The sequence below is a fragment of the Garra rufa genome, chromosome 8 (genome assembly GCF_049309525.1).
Source record: "Garra rufa chromosome 8, GarRuf1.0, whole genome shotgun sequence".
In the NCBI taxonomy this organism is placed as follows: domain Eukaryota; kingdom Metazoa; phylum Chordata; class Actinopteri; order Cypriniformes; family Cyprinidae; genus Garra; species Garra rufa.
Genome location: NC_133368.1, coordinates 2,415,423 through 2,436,945, shown reverse-complemented (window position 1 = coordinate 2,436,945; position 21,523 = coordinate 2,415,423). Strand labels below are relative to the sequence as shown.

At 39.7% G+C, this 21,523-nt stretch overlaps 1 protein-coding gene across 1 annotated transcript in view; it reads left to right on the top strand.

Moving 5' to 3' along the window:
• Positions 1–759: 759 nt before the first annotated feature.
• The window catches only part of kif5aa (kinesin family member 5A, a), a 40,472-nt gene continuing 19,708 nt past the window's right edge, over positions 760–21,523 (top strand). The window contains exons 1-11 of the mRNA XM_073845218.1: positions 760–1,195; positions 1,706–1,793; positions 3,686–3,759; positions 9,307–9,411; positions 9,523–9,571; positions 9,656–9,711; positions 9,807–9,894; positions 11,535–11,659; positions 12,951–13,055; positions 13,138–13,286; positions 13,729–13,877. Of these exons, the coding sequence (XP_073701319.1) occupies positions 1,067–1,195; positions 1,706–1,793; positions 3,686–3,759; positions 9,307–9,411; positions 9,523–9,571; positions 9,656–9,711; positions 9,807–9,894; positions 11,535–11,659; positions 12,951–13,055; positions 13,138–13,286; positions 13,729–13,877 (1,117 nt within the window). The 5' untranslated portion in view covers positions 760–1,066. The remainder of the gene's footprint in view (positions 1,196–1,705; positions 1,794–3,685; positions 3,760–9,306; positions 9,412–9,522; positions 9,572–9,655; positions 9,712–9,806; positions 9,895–11,534; positions 11,660–12,950; positions 13,056–13,137; positions 13,287–13,728; positions 13,878–21,523) is intronic.

Here is a 21,523-nt window from a genome sequence, read left to right as displayed (position 1 = left end):
AAGAATGTTGTTTGTCAATATATTTTGTTTTATCATCGAAATGATCCCTTACATAACAATGTCTGCCCAAAAATCTAGCACATGCTATTTCCTAAAATTAGTTTTTTTTTTTTACAAATGTGTTTTTTATTTATCACAGCAGTGTGAAACTGTCTGCAATAGTGTCTGATCATTGAGGACTGTGTTGGTTAAATGAAAACTAATAGCATTTTCACAAATATGTGTATATGTTTTGACTGAAATGTGTATGTTTTGACTGAAGTGTGTCATTTTGCAAACAATCTAGGAATTCTGCAAATTGAGTGTGGTGTTTGGATAATTGTGATTATATTTTGAAAAAAAGAACCCAGTTTTCAAAATTGTGTGTAAACAATTGAAAAAAACTGTAAAACAAATTTGATCTTAAAGTTTGGCTGCTTGAGATTTAAATGGAAATCCGCCCAGTCGATCTTTACATAAATGAGAAAATAATCCTTATCCAGTAATCCGCTGTGATTGGTCCATCCTGAGCAGCGCTGAGGAAGGTCACAGACACCACGTGACAGCGGGTCTACGGTCCGCTTCAGCAGAGCTGGTTATTTATAATTTATTATATAATTAAATATAACACATTATTTATATCTTAATTATAACAGTGATATGCCTGATGCGAATGCATTTAAGTAAAAACTAAGCAGTGAAGAATGAAAAGAGTGAAATGTTCATGTAGAGCCGATGAGCCGCGGAGCACCGCCCATCAGCGCGAGCGGTCCAGCAGACACGCCCTGCCTCCGCATCCCTCATGACAACAGCAGCAGCATCCTCCACAATCACATCACCGCCAGCGACACGAGCCGCTGCCACAGGAACAGCCTCCGAAACATCACAAACAACAAACAAGACGACTGCAATATATAACACTAAATCCAAGGATTTCAGAAACGTTTAAATCCGGACATTTGAGGCTTCGACTGTATCGACGAGCAGACGCCATTTGCTCGAGTTCAGGCCGTTACGCTACCGTCTTCTGTTTTGATATCAATATAACATTGCGTTTTAATATAAATTCACATTATCGCACAGCATCATGACGGACGCAGCAGCTGAGTGTAATATTAAAGTGCTTTGTCGCTTCCGGCCTCTCAATCAGGCCGAGATCCTGCGCGGGGACAAATTTCTGCCAACCTTTCAAGGGGACGACACCGTCATCATCGGGGTAATAATTACGGTTTATAATAATTATCTGTCATTATCAGTAACAGAAATATGCAGCTTGTTAGGTTAAACGGTGAAATGAATGATGGCAGTGATGCTGAGTAAAGGGCTTGTGGCTGTGTCAGTATGACGTCAGCACATCTAGAGGATGTTAGGCCTCATCTTCTCGAGCGCAGACCTGCATCATTCTGTCATCTTCCTCTTGATAATCCTTCTTCATTCATGGAAATGAATGCAGGGAGTGGCTGATGATGGCTGAAGTGTAACAGCTTTTGTTCAGAGTGTTTTTTGATAAAGCTTAACAAGTAAATGTATAGATAAAGGTGATGTAAGCACACAGTATGTGATGTTAAAGCCTTATACTGGACAAAGCTGAATATACTGTATTATAGCCCTGTGGATGTCTCTGTGACGTGATTAGTGGCCTGATCAATACCTGAGACCAAACAATGACTTTTTGTTTTCCTTCATGACTCCTCCCTTCCTCTGTGTCTGTTTTATGGCTGTGCAGGGAAAACCGTATGTGTTTGACCACGTGTTTCCCACCAACACCACCCAAGAGCAGGTGTACAACACCTGCGCCAAGCAGATCGTCAAAGGTCAGTGTGCGAAGCCCTGTGACTCCTCATTCAGCAGCGTGTCATATTTCATCTTTTTGGACTACTGCAGGATTGATTATTATTTCAATGGACCTTATGCACGGAGCGTTCTTTAGAACTTCCGGATAAAGATAAGCAGCTCGTAAACTTCCGCTGAAGCTCATTTTATATGTGATATATATAGGAGGGACACTCTTGAGACTGATCTACTGCCTCGTTCTTATCAGAAATTGAGAAAAATTATAATTGCAACATTATAAATAATGATATCTGCATGAACATTCAGTTTCATATTATTTAACAACATATCATTTAAACGCGGAGCCTAATCCCAGGACAGTATCTGCATAGTTGTACATTTAAATGCTGACAGCTAAACACTATCATAACGTGTTTAGGCTAATGTTAGCTTGCTAGCTATACTTATCTTCAAGGACATCTTAATCGTATTCTTGACAATCAGTAACTTGCCTTCATAGTCATCAACACATTTTTAAAATCTTACAATATTTTAAAGCCTTTATTATTTTACAACTCTACAGCTGTGAAATGAAATTCACTTCAAGGACTCACTTTTCATTTATAAAGACGGGATGAGATGGCAGCAGAGGATTAATTATTATGCAGCTGCCATTTAAACTCCCTATATTTTTCAAGACGTCTTGCTTTTCGATTTATTATAAAATTACTAGTATAATAAATTGTAGTACTTTTACCGCCCTTAAAGGCTGTATCAGCGATTTCAAGCCTGAAACATAAAGTGTCACATTCAGCTGACCTTTCTTCACGATCCGCTCGCTGCCTGCCCCATAAATCGGCTGTAAAAAAATGCGTCTCTGGTCAGCCTAGGGTCCGAGATATGCCAAAAAAAAAACAATCGGTGCTACCAACCATTCCACAGAAAAAACAAACAGTGTTCCAACCAAAAAAAGTTGTGGACTTTCGTACTAGTGCAGGGGTGTGAGGGAGGCGGAGCGAAAGTCCACAACACCAAACCCCTGACGCTGATTGGTTGGAACACGGTTTGTTTTTCTGTGGAATGGTTGGTAGCACCGATTGCTTTTTTTTGGCATATCTCGGACCCTAGGCTGACCACAGAGACGCGTTTTTTTTTTACAGCCGATTTATGGAGCAGGCAGCGAGCGGATCGTGAAGAAAGGTCACCTAAATGTGACACTTTATGTTTCAGGCTTAAAATCGCTGATACAGCCTTTAAGTATATAGTATAGCAAGTGCAGAAAGCCATTAAAATAAATAAATAAATAAATACGCTCAGTCACAAACAGCCTAAGGGTGAATTATTTAAATACTTATATAGTTCACTACAAATAAGTTAAATATTGATGGTATAATAATTAAATAATGCACTCAAAATGAATCGATAGGAATTTGAAATATTTTATATAATCTAAAATCTACATCTTTTAAGTTTTATCTTGAACTGTAAACTCTATTAAATAGCCTATATTTAACCAACACATACTTGTTACTGCTGTAGTTTTGTTACTCTGAGTTTAGTCTGAATCATTTAAGCTCTATTTTTGACATCATTTGAGCAATGCTCAAAGCGCATATTTAGCCAATTTACTCGCTTATTTTTTTTTTTTTACTTGCGTTTGTCATTCTTGAAACGGTATACATGGACGTTTGGTCCTCTTAGACAAACAACACTGTTCTAAGATTGTGAATGGATTATGTAGAGAAAACGAACAAAGTACCCTCATATTACGGCACACTACAGTTGACCGGAAATGACTGAGCTGGCTCAACTAAACAAGGAAGTAATCCGTGCATATGGTCAATTGTCAGGATAATGTTTATCAGGTCCTCCTCAGAGGAATTCAATTCTCGGATGTTTAGCTGTGTGTGTGTGTTTGTTTGTTTGTGTGTAGATGTGCTGGGAGGTTACAATGGCACCATCTTTGCCTATGGACAAACCTCTTCTGGAAAGACTCATACCATGGAGGTACAGTTATAGTTTAGATGAAATAAAGATTAGACTTTTAACACATTTGCATTATTGTGCAATGTAATTAAATTTTCTGTAAATGACTAAGTCAAGCATCAGACGACTGATATCATCCTTACACTGTACCTGTACCAAAATGAACATTAAATAGATCAAATGATAATGCATGATACAGTTTCACACTAGATTTTTAAGTTCATTTTAGACTCAAGACTTTACAGTTACAGTTCTCAACTGGTTTCACATCACGGCCCAAATTTTACATCTGACCTCCAGTGGTGAGCCTGCACTGTACCAAAGTAATCCACCAATAATAATCAACCTTACTGTCAATGTGGCAAATATTTAGCATAACACAAAATGTGACCCTGGAACACAAAACCAAATCATACAATGCATAAAATGCTTTTTGTACTTAGATTTTTTTGTCTTGTTTCCTACCAAAATATCTAAAAAATATTAAATCAAGAAGGATTTTCTAGATGATTAAAACTTATTTTCTTGTCAAAATTAAGTGTGTTTTTGTTTGAAATGAGCAAAATAATCTGCCAATGGGGTAAGAAAAATAATCTTGTTTTCTGTTTGAAATAAGGTTTTTTTGCTTACCACACTGGCAGATTATTTTTCTTTTTCTAAGCAAAAGCTTAATTTTGACTTGCTTTTTCTGAAATCAAGAAAATAAGTTTTACTCATCTAGAAAATCCTTCTTGATTTAAGAATTGTTAGATATTTTGGTTGGAAACAAGACAAAAAATCTAAGTAAGAAAAGCATTTTAGTCTATTAGCAGTCTATTTGGCTGAGATACAACTATATGAAAATCTGCAATCTGAGGGTCCAAAAAAATCTAAATATTGAGAAAATCACTTTTAAAGTTCTTAACAATGCAAAAATTAAGTTTGATTTATTTACGGTAGGAAATGTACAACATTTCTTAACTTAATATCCAAATAATTTTTGGCATTAAAAAAATCAATACATTTTGACTCATTCAATGTATTTCTGGCTATTGCTACAACCTTTCTTACTTCGATTTTTTGTCTTGTTTCCAGCCAAAATATTTAAAAAAAATCTTAAATCAAGAAGGATTTTCTAGACGAGTAAAAATGGTCTTGTTTTCAGAAAAAAATAGTCAAAATTAAGTGTGTTTTTGCTTGAAACAAGCTAAATAATCTGCCAATGGGGTAAGAAAAATAATCTTGTTTTCTGTTTGAAATAAGATTTTTTTGCTTATTCCATTAGCAGATTATTTTTGCTTATTCTAAGCAAAAACTCACTCAATTTGGACTTTTTTTTTTTTCTGAAAACAAGACATTTTTTTACTCGTCTAGAAAATCCTTCTTGATTTAAGAATTTTAGATATTTTGGTTAAACACCAGACAAAAAAATCTAAGTAAGAAAAGCTTTTTTTTTTTGCAGTGTAAGGGTAAAATTTTTTGTCTATTTGGCTGAGATACACTATTTGAAAATCTGCAATCTGAGGGTCTAAAAAAATCTAAATATTGAGAAAATCACCTTTAACCCTTGTGCGACCTTATGGACATTTTTGTCCATTTCAGTTTTGTTTTTTGTTTTAAATGTGTCTGTGTTAATGGCAACTGCATAAATCTTGGCTCAGGTGTGTATTTTTAGTGACATTTTAATATTCCACCCTCATTTCCTTCAAAAAATCTATTTTACCCTCTGTACAAAAAATACTCACACTCAGGACCTTAAGGACAAAAATGTCCACATTGAAACCCGTTAAAACTGCACATTTTTAACCCAGGGCCATTTGACTATAAAATGATGCAATGTTTGCTAATGGGCATTCATTCTATTGGCAAGGCTTCAAATTTAAAAATTGTACCATTGTTTACTAGATTGTGCCATTTTTCAAATTTGGCATATAAAATAAATACTTTTTTGTGTTTTCTGCTTATGCATATTATAGTCTATTATAGAGTCAATTGGAAAAATAATGCAGCTATAATTGTGTGGGTATGTTGGTAAGGATGTCAGAGTGTGGTTTGCATGTGTTTACTGAAAATTTTATGGGTGTAATTAGTTTGAAAGAAATGATATTGTACTGGCAATCAAAAATCCCACTCCATGTATATGAGTTTCACCCTTGGCAGGGTCATAGGGCAATGAGAAAGCTATGAATAAGGTCAAAGAAGGTTAATGAGCTTTGAGGATTTTTCTTTTTCACCCAAACACACATTTTATTCCTTGATTGCACTTTTTCAATTGTTATGTTTTTGTACAGAGATAAAAGGTGAGCTTGAATTTGATGTAGAAGTTCAGAAGCCCCTGAACACATTGTTTTTGTTTTCACCACAAGAAAATGCTGATCGTGTAGTCTGGTAGATTTTATACAAAGTTTGAGTGTTCGCACAGCCCAGACAGTTGTTTGCAAAGCAAAACCTATACATATTTGGTGCTTGAGGGCTTGATCATTTCATTGCTTGCAAGATGAAGAGACTTTACTCAGCAGAGGAAGCTCTGGAGCTAGTGTTGCCCACTGACAGTCAGCATTATGTAAAGAAACAAGCTTTTAAAGCATTACAATTCTGAAAATGAATGAATGTTTGGTATCTATGGATAGAACAGATGTTGGTTAAAAAATTGACATCAGTGAAAGTGGAAAAAAATATTAATAAATGATATTTTTATGGCAGTTTTTGGACGTGGACATTTTTGTCCATTTTGTGTACCTTTTTTTTTTGAACGCACAAGGGTTAAAGTTCTTAGCAATGCATATTACTAATCAAAAAATTAAGTTTGATTTATTTACGGTACGAAATGTACAGCATTTCTTTACTTAATATCCTGGGCCCGTATTCACAAAACATTTTATCTTAGCACTACGAGTTCTCCTAAATAGCAGTAAAAGTTTTTAGCTAAGAGTTTTCTCTTAAAACCTATTAACAAAGCTGCTGAGACAAACTTTTACTAAGCAGAGAGTAGTCTTAAACTAAGAGTAAGGAGCGGGGTTGACCTCGTTACTATGGATGATGTCAGCATGCTCACTAACCAGGCTTACAGTGATTGGCTGATAGAGGAGGGATCTCTGTCAGACATTTATTCATAGAAATGTTGTAAATATTGCCATATTCAAATTAAGTTTTAAAAAGTTAGTAAAAATGTTGCCACATTCAAATAAAGAATTCAAAATACAGGGCAAGTGTCACTTACTAAACAAGTGTTCAAATGATTGACAGTCTTTTATAATAAACAATTAGCTGATATGCATGTAAACGTAACCCCTCATACCCAGGTCCTACCGCACCCACTCTGGGGTACGTTTCCCAAAAGCATCGTTAGCTAACTATGATCGTTAGTTCCATTGAACTCTATTGGTAACGACAGAACTTGCGACCATGGTTGCTTTTGGGAAACGCACCCCTGAGCAGGTCTCGAACCCAGGTCTCCAGCACGGGAGGCGGACGCACTAACAAGGAGGCTAAAGGCTGCAACCTCTAGTGTCTGTCGCTAGTGCGTCTCTTGAGATCGGGAGTGAGGTTTACCTGCACAGCACTTGCTAGCTGGCTTCCGTTACATAAACAGACTTTTTTAAAGAGCTTTTTATGCTTTTAATGACACAGATTAGCGGAGAACTGACACAAAATAATTGGGTGAAGAGAAGGGGGCGGGAGCAGCAAAATATTTCGAAACGGGAATCAAACTCAGAGCTCTTTGAGCGGAGTTACGCTATATATTGACGCATTAACCGCTAGGCTTTCAGTGCCGACGTAAAAAGCTTTTTTTCTATTCATGATAGAATAATCATGGCTGATAGCGAGATACGCAAACGTCAAACAAAACCAAACTGGATGCAAGAACAGCTGTTACGTCTTGCCCAACGTAGGATATAATCAAATGAAAATTTGGAGCTGGGATAACCTCCAAGACTAAAAAAAAAAGTTGTGTGGGAATATGCGTGCATATACATGTAGAGTGTTTCTAAAAAGTTTAAGTTCCGAGGCAGATCGCCAGAAACAGCAATATTAGGAAGGTTAGGATATGATCTTGTGATTTAAGCCTTATTTAGGCTGATTTATACTCGACGCGTTCTTCTGCACCGCAAGCCTGCGCGCACATCACCAAATTCTGTCCCCTGTTCCTAAAAGATCTTAAGGATAAAAGTAGCCTATCTCATTACTTAGCTATTTAGGAGAAAATCTTAAAAATAATGCTTAAAACAATCCTAAATTCAGGACTCCTAATTTTTGCTCTAAGAGTATTTCACAAAGCGTTTTAGCACTAAAACTAGCTCCTAAATCTGTGAAAAGTTAGGAGTAGTGGAGAGGACTCCTAAGTCACTAAGATCAAGTCCTAAAACTATCCTAAAATGGCTGTCTGCCTCGGAACAGAAACATTTTAGAAGCATTGGATGATAATGAGCTTTTCAGAAGGTGTGGTCTTAATCGCGAAGGTATTATGACTGCTGCAGAATTGCAACAAATAGAAACAACCCAATAACGCCACAGATCAAGGTTTTGACAATCCTCTAATGGCAGCTCCTTATGAATGCAATAAATATTTTAATGAGGCTAAGGATTTCAATCTGCAATAGCATAACAAGGTTACATGAAAACATTATCGGCAACTTGAAAGTAATGTCCGTTTAGCTGTAGCAGTTTGTCACTTAAATTCTGCAATCTCTGCCTTAATTTGCCTGACTTTGCAAAGAATACCAGCGCTTTTCACAGTCATCTTTGCTTCTGGACAAAAGTGGGAAAGCTGCATTTATTTGTACACATATATTTTCCCACACATCTTTTTTAGTTTTTGAGGTTATCCCAACTCCAAATTTTCCCTTGATTATATCCTTGTTTTCATGAACAAGTTGGGCAAGAAGTAAGAGTTGTTCTTGCGTCCAGTTTGGTTTTCTTTTATGTTTACATGCCTTACTATATCACCTATGATTATTCTACCCTGTTAATTAAAAGGCCGTTTATATGCATAGCCGCTAACTGTATACGAGGAGCGCACATGAGGCTGAAGATACACGTTTAATTAGTGACACTTAGCCTGCATTTTAAAATATTTATTTGAATATGATATAATAGTGCACGTTACAATATTTCTATGAATAAATGTCTGACAGAGGCCCCTCCCCTGTCAGCCAATCATTGTGTGCATAGTTAATGAGCATGTCGACATCATCCATAGTAACGAGGTCAACCCTGCCCTTACTTTTAGCTTAAGACTTCTCGCTATTCCTTAGTAAAAGTTTATCTCAGCAGTTTTGTGAATAGGTTTTAAGAGAAAACTCTTAGCTAAAAACTTTTACTGCCATTTAGGAGAACTTTTAGTGGTAAGATGAAATGTTTTGTGGTTACAGGCTCTGATCATGCGTACACAATGTATTGACATTAAACTCGTTTTTAGCATGATAATTTTATTCTCACATGTACTTTAATAATATGTTATTAGCCTTGAGATAAATGAATTGGCAAAATAAAATTATTTAATTTATGTAGATGATACACCTTAATACAAAATTAGATTAGATTAAGATGAGTTTTATTCATTTTGTTTTACTGTGATTGCACTTCCAGGGCAATCTCCACAACCCGCAGCAGATGGGCATCATTCCCCGCATCGCAGAGGACATCTTCAATCACATCTTCTCCATGGATGAGAACCTGGAGTTCCACATCAAGGTATGCAAATGCAACAAACGAATAGCATGTGCATCATTGAGTTATAAACCTGACCACAAATGCTCCCCAATGTATGGTGCTCTCAATATAATCAGTGTTTGATTTCCTCAGGTGTCATACTTTGAGATCTACATGGAGAAAATACGGGATCTTCTGGATGGTTTGTAGAAAACTATAATAGTGCAGCATCGCAAATTCACTACAGTGGTTTTTATGTTCCTTATTGTGTTTCTGTCCTCTTTAGTCACAAAGACCAACCTGTCTGTGCATGAGGATAAGAACCGCGTCCCTTACGTGAAGGTGATTTTTCACAACCACCAGCAGTGTATTTTATAAGAATGTGAATAAATCAGAATAAACCGTAATGAAGCAGCTGTTTTCTGTTTGTGCGTCAGGGTTGCACTGAGCGCTTCGTGTCCAGTCCTGAAGAGGTCATGGACGTCATCGATGAGGGAAAGTCCAACCGGCATGTCGCTGTCACCAGTAAGCAACTTTTGTCATTGTTCTCAAATTCTTTTTACATTTTTCAAAATATGTGTGATTACAAATATTTTATAAATGAGTCATGATACCTTCATCTCAATTTGACAGTTCAGTTTACATTAAAAAATTTGAGCACAGTGAAGATCTTATGCTTGAAATGTACATTTTGTGTACATACATGTTTTTAGTGTTTTATAGTCATCAAGGCTGCAGAAATGCAGTATAAATTGTAATATGGTGAAATAGTATTACACTTTAAAATAACCGATCTGTCTGAATATATTTTAAAATACTTTTGTTTTAGAGTTGTTCCGATTCCAATTCTAGTATAGGAAATGCCACCGATACCACAAAAATTTTTTTGCATCGTATTAGCGAGTACTTGAACCCACGTACCGATCCGATAGCATTTTCTTAAACAAGACCTAGTTATGCCCACTAGCTTTGCTAAACGCTGCAAATCAGAATTCTTCTTCGTTGCTCAGAATGCAAACAAGCGACCACTGTTTATGGCAGCAAAGAGGAAAAACAAACATGCTAGAAGTATGTTCGCCATTTGGCAGCATTTCAGACCGGAAAAAAACAGCCAGTAAAATGGCGACATGTCTCAAATGTAGGGCCCTATGATTTCCTCGATGCAGAAAATGAGAATTGCAAAATCCAGTCGTAAAAACGGAATTTACAGTTTAACGCGGAATGTCACGGAATTTGTCAAAGTTTGGATGAATTAATCAAAAGTAGGTCATTACCTTTGAATCAAATCACGACATGAACTAATATTTGTAAATATTAAGCCGCTAAACTAATATTTGCCCTGCTGAAAAAAACAGCATATGCTGGTCAGGTATGTTTTGGTGCTGGGATGCTGGTTTATGCTGGTTTACGCTGGTTCTTTGCTGGTTAATGCTGGTCATGTTGCTGGTCAAGGACCAGCATAAACCAGCTAAAACCAGCATCCCAGCACCAAAACATACCTAACCAGCATATGCTGTTCTTTTCAGCAGGGTGAATATGAATCCTTTGTGTCTCTGTTTTAAAGGTCACATATTTTACATCTTTTTGGGGATTTATTTTAGTTGTTGATGTTCTTAAGAATATATATTTGCAGCATAAGTGCCAAAAACCATCTCAATATATTTTTACAGCTCCCTTGTAGCTCTCTGTAGAAAAGGGCGATTTTAGCCTGTCTAATTAATGTTCATCAGCCTCTCTGGCGTGATCATAAGCACTGCCATTTCTGTTGCATATGAGAAACATCAAACGGCAAGCAAAACTAAACCGTGCCAAGTTTGAGCTGCGCAGTGCTGAACGTTTATCAGCTCAAACCGCTACATAAACAAAACTGCACGAGCCCAGAAGTGCAGAAAAGCAGAAGTAGTAATGCTAACTATAAAAATACTGTCAAATATAGGTCAGATATTAAAAAATTAATGTTTTATTAAGGGATAAGTCTGAAGCACATCGTTAAATAATTCTATCAGTTCATACAGGGCTAGTAGTATCTACAGCTGTATTAAATACACACCCAGGTATCGGTATCGGAACATCTCTATTTATTTTTGTGAAGACAGAGCTGAATTTGAATGAATTATAATGGCATACTTGTAGGATGAGTAATTGAGATGCTGTTCTGTTGTCAGATATGAATGAGCACAGCTCTCGCAGTCACAGCATCTTCCTGATCAACATCAAGCAGGAGCATGTGGAGACGGAGCAGAAACTCTGTGGAAAACTCTACCTGGTGGATCTGGCTGGCAGTGAGAAGGTCTTTTTTTGTCTTTTGTTGTATAGAGTATCCAATCGCCAAGTTTAAAGAGATAGCTCACCCTTAATGAAAAGACTGTTGTTTACCATCCCTTATGTTGTACCAAAACTGTATGGCTTTTTTTCCTTCTGGAAACACAAAATATTTTGGTTATAAACAACATTAGACTTTCATTGTATGAACAAAAAAGACATTTTTCTTTTGTGTTCCACTGAAGGCGTAAAATTATACAGGCAAATAAATATCAAGCCATATCATTAGACCTAGAGACTCTTGTTTGACTCTGGCCTTTATGCAAACTAGAAACCTATGTTATCTGGCATTCCAGTTATAACTGGTTATGTTTTTAAGAGAATTGGAAATGATTTATCTCTTTATAATATTGAAAACCCTTGATTTAGAGGGAACAAGGAATGTAAATAAGCTAAATGTTGCGATATATTGAATGTATATTGAGTTCCTCCAGTCAATCTCAGTAATTTCCACCTCTGGTCAAAGACGCCAATGTATCTAGACCTAATATGAGACCCTGGAGCACAAAATAAGCTAAATAAGGTGTATGCTTTGTTAGGATACAAAAATATTTGGTTGAGATACAACTATTTGAAAATCTGGAATCTGAGGGTGCAAAAAAATCTAAATATTGAGAAAATCACCTTTAAAGTTGTCCAAATTAATTTCTTAGCAATGCATATTACTAATCAAAAATTAAGTTTTAATATATTTATGGTAGGAAATGTACAAAATATCTTAATGGAACATGATCTTTATTAAAAATCCTAATGATTTTGGCATAAAAGAAAAATCGATCATTTTGACCCATGCAATGCATTTTTGGCTATTGCTACAAATATCTCTGTGCTACTTAGGACTGGTTTTATGGTCCAGGGTCACATATATATTCACCCGTCACTGATTCTTGATATAATGTTTCATTGTAGCAATCTTGATCTTTCAAAAACACTTTTTTTAATTGCCGCGCATAATTAAATGACAGATGTTTGAAAAAAATCAGTAAGACTAATGAGGCAACACATGTTAGGAAAATACCTCAATAAACTGATAATTTGTTGATTATTAATAGTAAAGAAGTTGTTAAGTTCAGGTATTGGGGAGGGTTAAGAAATCTAAAATATGATCATGCAGAATATGCACTTTATAGGTACTAATATATAGGCAATACACTACTAATATGCATGCTACTAAAGTAATAAACTAGCTAATAGTGAATTGTGTTCTCTAATCAAAAGTGTTACCTTTGAGGTTGTTTGTGATGTATTTTCTCACGCAGGTCAGTAAGACGGGTGCGGCTGGAGCCGTTCTGGATGAAGCTAAAAACATCAACAAGTCTCTGTCTGCTCTGGGCAACGTCATCTCTGCTCTCGCCGAAGGAACTGTAAGTGCGCGCAAACGCAGGCATATATGAACGTGCATATTTGTGTTGGCTTACTCTGAATGTCTCTGGTGTGTGCGAGCAGAAGACTCACGTGCCGTACCGCGACAGCAAGATGACCAGGATCCTGCAGGACTCTCTGGGAGGAAACTGCCGGACCACCATGTTCATCTGCTGCTCTCCCTCTAGCTACAACGACGCCGAGACCAAATCCACCCTCATGTTTGGACAACGGTACCTTCAGCACATACACAGACATTCACAACGTAACTTCTAGATCACACAGAGATCTTGTTTGTGAAAAAAACGGAAATTATTTTAGCATGTACTCAAAACCAATGTTAGTTTCTTTCTTCTGTTGAACACAAAAGATGACATTTTGAAGAATGTTGATAACCAAATAGTTGACGTAGCCATTAACTATTGTAAAAGTCAATGACTACTGTCAAATGTACACTATCAAGACAGAAACTGAAACAGGTTGTGAGTAAATGGTGACAGGATTTTCATTTTCAGGTGAACTATCCCTTTAACCAGTGTATTGTTGTTGGTTACCTTGGTAACATTCTATCAGTGTAAACCAATGGCAGACGTAAAGCTTTAGAAATAAATAACAGAAAATTGTGGAGGAGAAGAATGTTGATTTTTGAGACTGAGACCTGTGTGTGTGTTGTAGTGCTAAGACCATCAAGAACACGGCCTCCATTAACCTGGAGCTCACAGCTGAGCAGTGGAAGAGGAAGTACGAGAAAGAGAAGGAGAAGAACAAGGGCCTGAAGGACACCATCCAGAGGCTGGAGCAGGAGCTGCGGCGCTGGCGCAGCGGTGAGCCTTTGCACTGCTCTGATGAGTCAAGTCAGTTTTATTTATATAGTGCTTTATACAATACAAATTTTACAATACAATGTGATAGTTGATTTCAAGCACTAGTGGTTTGCTTGTCAGTATATTGAAATTGATGGTATTTAATTTGAATTGAAAAAATACAAAACATGAAATCGGCATGAAGCCTGACAATACACTTTTGAAAAAAAAAATTTGATGTGAAAATGGGTTGTCACTGTAGATTTAAACTGACATATACAGGGCTCCAGACTAACATTTGAGAACAGTGGCACCAGTGCCATTAAGTCCTACAGATGGTGGCGCCAGGAGCAGATTTGGTAGCACTTTAAAATATGAGTCATTTAATCATAAAACTACTATCGTTTTGCATTAAAGGGTTACTCCACCCCAAAATGAACATTTCGTCATTAATCACTTTCCCTCATGTCGTTCCAAAGCTTTGTTTGTCTTTGAAACACAATTTAAGATATTTTGGATGAAGACCAGGAGGCTTGTAACTGTCCCATTGACTGCCAAATAAACAATGTTCATGTTTATACGGATTTAACAGTAAAGCACTAAGCTTGAGTTGGGGAGCATACAAAATGTATTTTTATTAACAACAGTATAGTGCAAAATCTAATTTTAAAACTCTTATTACTGTCAGGCTCGGAGGAAGGAGAGAGAGGTGGGTAAACTTAAAGATCCTTTTAATAATAAATAAAAATAATAATAATCAAAAACAGAAAGGTATCATTCAGAACATAAATTGCATCAACATGAGAGAAATGGCAAAACAAACAGAAGGCAGGATATAACTTAACTTAGAGACAAATAGAACGGCAGGCAGGCAGGCAGGCAGGTTGGTTTGGCAGGCGAAAGGTTAGAGTCCAGTGTCTATCGAGTAGATCTGACAAAGTCTGTGTGAAAGTGCTGTGTATTTATGTGGGTGATGATGAGGAGCGGCAGGTGCAGGTAATCAGAAGGCGGGTGACTGGGAACGAGTGGGCGTGGTGATGGAACCTGACGGTCCGGATGTGTTGCTGACAGTACCCCCTCCTCCACGGGCAGCTCCCGATGCCCGGGAACGACGGCGAGGGCGGCCGTGAGGTCTGGGAGCGGGACGGTCCGGATGTTGTAGATGGTAGTCTGAGAGTAGAGATGGATCGAGAATGTCATTGCGGGGAACCCAGGACCGCTCCTCGGGACCATAACCCTCCCAGTCCACGAGGTACTCCAGCTGACCCCCTCGCCGCCGAGAGTCCAGGATCTCCCGGACAGAGTAGACAGATGGGTCCTCCTGGACCTCCGGAGGAGGAGGCACCTCGGCACCGCCAGGTTCTGTGGAGGAATGAAGAGGAGGGTTAGTGGCAGGTTTGAGAAGGGAGACATGGAATGTAGGGTGAATGCGGTAGTGTGCAGGGAGCTGGAGCTGGTAGGTGACGGGGTTGATTTGCCTCTGGATGGGAAACGGCCCGATGTAGCGGGGGCTGAGTTTCCTACAGGGCAGTCGGAGGCGGATGTCCTTGGTGGAGAGCCACACTAGCTCTCCAGGTTGGTAGGTGGGAGCTGGACGACGTCGGACATCCGGGAAGGTCTTGTGTCTCCGAACTGCTTGCTGTAGGTGAACGTGGGCCGAATCCCAGACCCTCTCACTTTCCCGGAACCAGTGGTCGACGGCAGGGATGTTGGAGGGCTCTTCCGACCAGGGAAACAGAGGGGGTTGATAGCCCAGCACACATTGAAAGGGAGTAAGGCCAGTAGTGGATTGTCTCAGAGAGTTTTGGGCATATTCGGCCCAGGGCAGGTAACGGCTCCAATCGTGCTGGTCGGAAGAGCAATAGGCCCGGAGGAAGCGTCCGAGTTCTTGAATCTTCCGCTCAGTCTGGCCGTTCGTTTGAGGGTGGTAGCCTGAAGATAGACTGATGGATACCTGGAGTTGTTTGAAGAACGCATGCCAAACCCGGGAGATGAACTGTGGGCCCCGGTCCGACACGATGTCCTCTGGGAGGCCGAAATAACGGAAGACAGACTGGAAGAGGGCTTCTGCGGTCTCCATAGCCGTGGGCAGTCCCTTGAGGGGAACAAACCGGCACGACTTGGAGAACCGGTCAACTATGACTAGAATGCAGGTGAAGTTGTTGGATGGTGGCAGGTCGGTGACAAAGTCAATCCCTATGTGGGACCAGGGCCGGGCAGGTATGGGTAGAGGCTGGAGTTTACCTTGTGGTAGCTGTCGTGGAGTGTTGGTCATGGCACAGACTGAGCAGGCACGGACATGGTGGGCTACCTCACGGGCCATTCCGGGCCACCAGTACCGGGAGCGGAGGAGTGAGAGGGTCCGCTTGCTGCCTGGGTGTCCAGAGCCCGGAGAGGAGTGAATGGAGTCCAGAAGGGAGGAGCTCATAGAGGAAGGGACGTACTGTTTCCCTTCTGGACCTCCCAGCGGAACTGGCTCTCGGGACGAGGCCTCCTGGAGTTGTTGGTCCAAGCTCCACAGGATGGGGTTGAGGAAGAGCTCTGGAGGAAGGATGGGATTGGAGGTTGGCTGAGGGTCTGGTTGGTGAATACGGGATAAGGCGTCCGCCTTTAGGTTCTTATGGCGTGGACGGTAGGTGATGGTGAAGAAGAACCTGGAGAAGAATAAGGCCCACCGAGCCTGGCGAGGATTCAGCCGTTTGGCCTCTCGGATGTACTCCAGGTTACGGTGGTCGGTGATAACGCTGAATGGGTGATTGGCACCCTCCAGCCAGTGCCTCCATTCCTCCAGAGCTAGCTTGATGGCCAGGAGTTCCCGATTGCCGATGTCGTAGTTCTGTTCCGCTGGGGAAAACTTCCGGGAAAAGAAGGCACATGGATGGAGTTTGGGAGGCTCTCCGGAGTACTGTGAGAGTACGGCTCCAGCCCCGACGGTGGATGCATCGACTTCCACGATGAAAGGCTTGGTGGGATCTGGAAGGACGAGGGCCGGAGCCGTACAGAAGGCAGATTTGAGTGAGGTGAAGGCGTGGGTGGCGTCAGGAGTCCAGGTGAGGGTTTTTGGTTTGCCTTTAAGCAGGTTGGTGAGGCTGGCAGAATGAAGGCTGAACTGGTGGATGAAACGGCGGTAAAAGTTGGCGAATCCGAGGAAACGTTGGAGTTCCTTTACTGTTGATGGTTGGGGCCAGTTCCTGATGGCTGCGACCTTGTCCGTGTCCATGCTGATCCCAGCTGGACCGATGACGTAGCCGAGGAACTGGATGGTGGCTTGGTGGAACTCGCACTTCTCCGCCTTGAGGTACAGGTGGTGGTATCTTCGGTAGCTTCGTGAGGACCTGCGTAACGTGGTGGCGATGGTCAGCCAGGTTCCGAGAGTAGATGAGGATGTCGTCTATGTAGACGATGACGAACCGGTGGAGGAACTCTCGGAACACCTCGTTCATGAAGCCCTGGAAGACTGAGGGCGCGTTGACCAGGCCATAGGGCATAACCCGGTAATGGTAGTGGCTGGTGGGGGTGATGAAGGCGGTCTTTTGGAGGAGCGCTTCGAGACCGATGGAATCGTCAAATATCACCAGTTGCTGTCTGATGTTGCTGTTCAGCCCTTGACGGAAGATTGAGCAGAGCGCTGGTTCATTCCAGCCACTGAGGGTCGCTAGAGTGCGGAACCGGAGAGTGTACTCACCAGCCGAAGAAGAGCCTTGACACAGGCGTAACAGTTCATCCGAGACTGATAAGGATCCGGTAGATCTTCCAAAAACTTCCTTGAAGTGTTTAGTAAATGCAGATAGATTACCGATTATGGGATTTTCCGCTTGCCACAGTGCATCAGCCCAGTCCAGCGCTCTGCCCGACAGCAAACTGGTGATGTCTTCGAACGCTCCGTGGGAAATCGCTGGGGCTGCATCTCAAAATATAGAGTACACTGAAGTAGGAAGCTGTTGCATTTGTCCGCCTCGCCCGAGTAGCAAGCAGGTAAGGCCATGGGACTTCCAGAGGCAAACGGGGAAGTGCTCGGTGCAGGTTGGAAGATGGAGAGGAGAGGGTCGGAAGTGGGGCGAGTTGACATGGTGAAGAATCTGAAATCTTGTCTAGGTCAGATCTTCTGTCAGGCTCGGAGGAAGGAGAGAGAGGTGGGTAAACTTAAAGATCCTTTTAATAATAAATTCAAAAACAGAAAGGTATCATTCAGAACATAAATTGCATCAACATGAGAGAAATGGCAAAACAAACAGAAGGCAGGATATAACTTAACTTAGAGACAAATAGAACCGCAGGCAGGCAGGCAGGCAGGCAGGCAGGTTGGTTTGGCAGGCGAAAGGTTAGAGTCCAGTGTCTATCGAGTAGATCTGACAAAGTCTGTGTGAAAGTGCTGAGTATTTATGTGGGTGATGATGAGGAGCGGCAGGTGCAGGTAATCAGAAGGCGGGTGACTGGGAACGAGTGGGCGTGGTGATGGAACCTGACGGTCCGGATGTGTTGCTGACAATTACATGGAACTGACCGACTTCAGTGATTATATGTGATTTAAGTTGCAAATTGAAGAAAAGTGACTTTTCTTACTTCATGCTAGAGCTGTGCAATTAATCGAAATTCCCGATTCCACCCCCTTTGTGGGCTTTTGCTCCTCTATAAAAGCCCAAATTCAAATGCAAATCAGTAAAATCATGTAACGTGACTTGCATAAAATGGGATGTGCTTGATTTATTAATGTTTATTTGATGGTGTGTTTTTAAAAGCACGAAAGAGAATTTGCACTGTTCTGTTTGTGTTCAGAGACGGAACAGAACACGGACAAGTAAAGTCAACGTTTATCTTAAGATGCGTACCTAAATGGTCAAATACATGCAAATATATAACAAAATGTGGCGTTTGATAATTATTCACGTAAACCTTCGTCAGTTGTGTCTCAAGTTGACATAAACAGTTGAGAATGAAAACACGTGTGTAACAGTATAGAAATAATTGTGATTATGATTTTTGGCAAAATCGAGCAGCCCTACTTCATACACAAATGAACCCTGAGATGAATACTGTAATAACATTCAACTATATCTGCCACAACACCATGGTTACAGTTAGCTAGTTCTGGTTTTCTGACATATGTCAGCACTGTTTATAACACAGAATTCTGGGCAGAATTTTTAAAATATCTTGCAGCAACCTTATTCATTCTGCAGTGAATTCAAATGCTTCTCACTGAATCTTACAGCACTGTGCAGTAACAGTGTCACGAAATCAACTTTGGTTCCTGAGTAAAGCTGTTCTGAGCTCGGACAAGTTTGTTTGCGTTTTGGTCCAAGGTGATAAACAGTCCGCACTCTGCACAGCTCAAACATAACACTGATTTGTCCTTTGCCATTTCACGTTTCTTAATTGCTCACAAAATGTAGTCGCACCGACAGAAAGAAATGGTCGCAGTTTGGAGCTTTGAATGTGAAAAGGATCCCCTATGATGACATCTACAGATGATTTTGATATTCTTGGAATTGCTAGTTTAATAGAATTTTGTGTGCACAGGGAATTATGCAGTATAATTTACTAGTAGCTATATTAAGTACAGATAAGCTAAACAATTCAATGATTTATATATGAACAAAAGAAAACTATAAAATACTTCATAGGCAGCTAATGCAAAACTAGTTGCTGCATTTTGTGTCAGATGGAGTTTTTTTCTGAGGTCATTAGCTTTTAGATGGTTTTCTTTTTTAAGGTTTTTGTTTAAATAATTAGGAAATGACAAGTTATCAAATCATCTACGCAGTCCAGCTATTTATCTAGGCCTTGAGAAAATATTAATTTGAGTACTACAGTGTAAATTAGCATAACAGTTAAAGATTGTTTCATGTTTACATGTTTTTTTTTGTTTCCAACCAAAATATTAAAAAATTCTTAAATCGAGAAGAATTTTCTACATGAGTAAAATTATTGTCTTTGCATTAAAAACAAAACAAAATTAAGTGTGTTTTAGCTTGAAACAAGCAAAATTATCTGCCAATGGGATATGAAAAATAATCTTGTTTTCTGTTTAAAATAAGATATTTTTGCTCACCCCATTGGCAGATTGTGATTGAGAGTGAGCAAAAACTCACTTAATTTTGACTTGTTTTTTTCTGAAAACAAGAAAATAAGTTTTACTTGTGTAGAAAATCCTTTTTGATTTAAGAATTTTTAGATATTTTGGCTGGAAACGAGGCAAAAATCCAAGTAAGAAAAGCATTTTTGCAGTTTGTCTCTTAAAGAAAGCAGAGTGAAAAGCAAAGGACCTAGTACTGAGCCTTGTGGCACTCTGTAACGACCTTGTGATTGATATACCATTTCTTTTCAAGCTCATGCAAGGGAATCATGGTCAATGGTGTCAAACTAAGGTCCATTGGATAATCTGCAGAAATGAACAGTTGACAGAATACAACGTTGTCTAATATTTTTGATATGAAAGGAAGATTAGAGATAGAGATTCTGCAGTCTATAATTAAATAATCCTTGTTGGTAAAGTTGTGTTTTTAATGAGAACCTTAAAGATTTTGGGGCATATCCTAATAATAAATTGACAAGTAGCCCCACACAGTTTTAGTCCACATGATGTGTGTCTTCTTTATATCTAAATATTTAAAATATCTTCTTCGATAAAATATCTGTGAAGTTAATTAAGTTTTGAGGTGACATACTAATGATATTATGTGCCTTCCTGACATCCTCACTCAAATATCAATTGAAAATCCCTGCAAAAAAACAACAACTTAAAAACCAGCTTAAAGGAGAACTCCGGTGTGATATTGACCTAAAGTGTATTGAATCATGATACCGAGTGTGAACGTACCTTGCATATCTCATCTCGTCTTGTCCACTGCTGTCCGAAATCTGGGGTCAGTTAGCCGATGCTCACAACAGCTTGTCAATGAGAGTCAATGGGGCATCGAGGCAGTCATGTAAATAAATCACTGTTTTACGCCATTTATGAGGCACAAAGTAGCTCCACACTTCATCGGTAGACTTCCAAGGGCCCCGACATTTAAAACGAGACATTGAGAACTCAGAAAAAGCACCGGTAGTTTATTTACGAGAAGATTTATACAGACAGTAACTGCAAGATGTTTAGCGGCCGCCGCCATCTTGAATGTAGTCACGTTAAGTCGAGTGACGAGCAAGAAGGAACGTATCAGGTTTTCAACTTATCAGGTTGTAGTTTCCTTCCTGCTCGTCACTCGACTTAACGTGACTACATTCAAGATGGCGGCGGCCGCGAAACATCTTGCAGTTACTGTCTGCATAAATCTTCTCGTAAATAAACTACCGGTGCTTTTTCTGAGTTCTCAATGTCTCGTTTTAAATGTCGGGGCCCTTGGAAGTCTACCGATGAAGTGTGGAGCTACTTTGTGCCTCATAAATGGCGTAAAACAGTGATTTATTTACATGACTGCCTCGATGCCCCATTGACTCTCATTGACAAGCTGTTGTGAGCATCAGCTAACTGACCCCAGATTTCGGACAGCAGTGGACAAGACGAGATGAGATATGCAAGGTACGTTCACACTCGGTATCATGATTCAATACACTTTAGGTCAATATCACACCGGAGTTCTCCTTTAAAGTTCTTTGCTGGTATCAAAGGATTACTCCGTTTCCAAAATTAAAATTTCCTGAAAATGTACTCACCCCCATGTCAT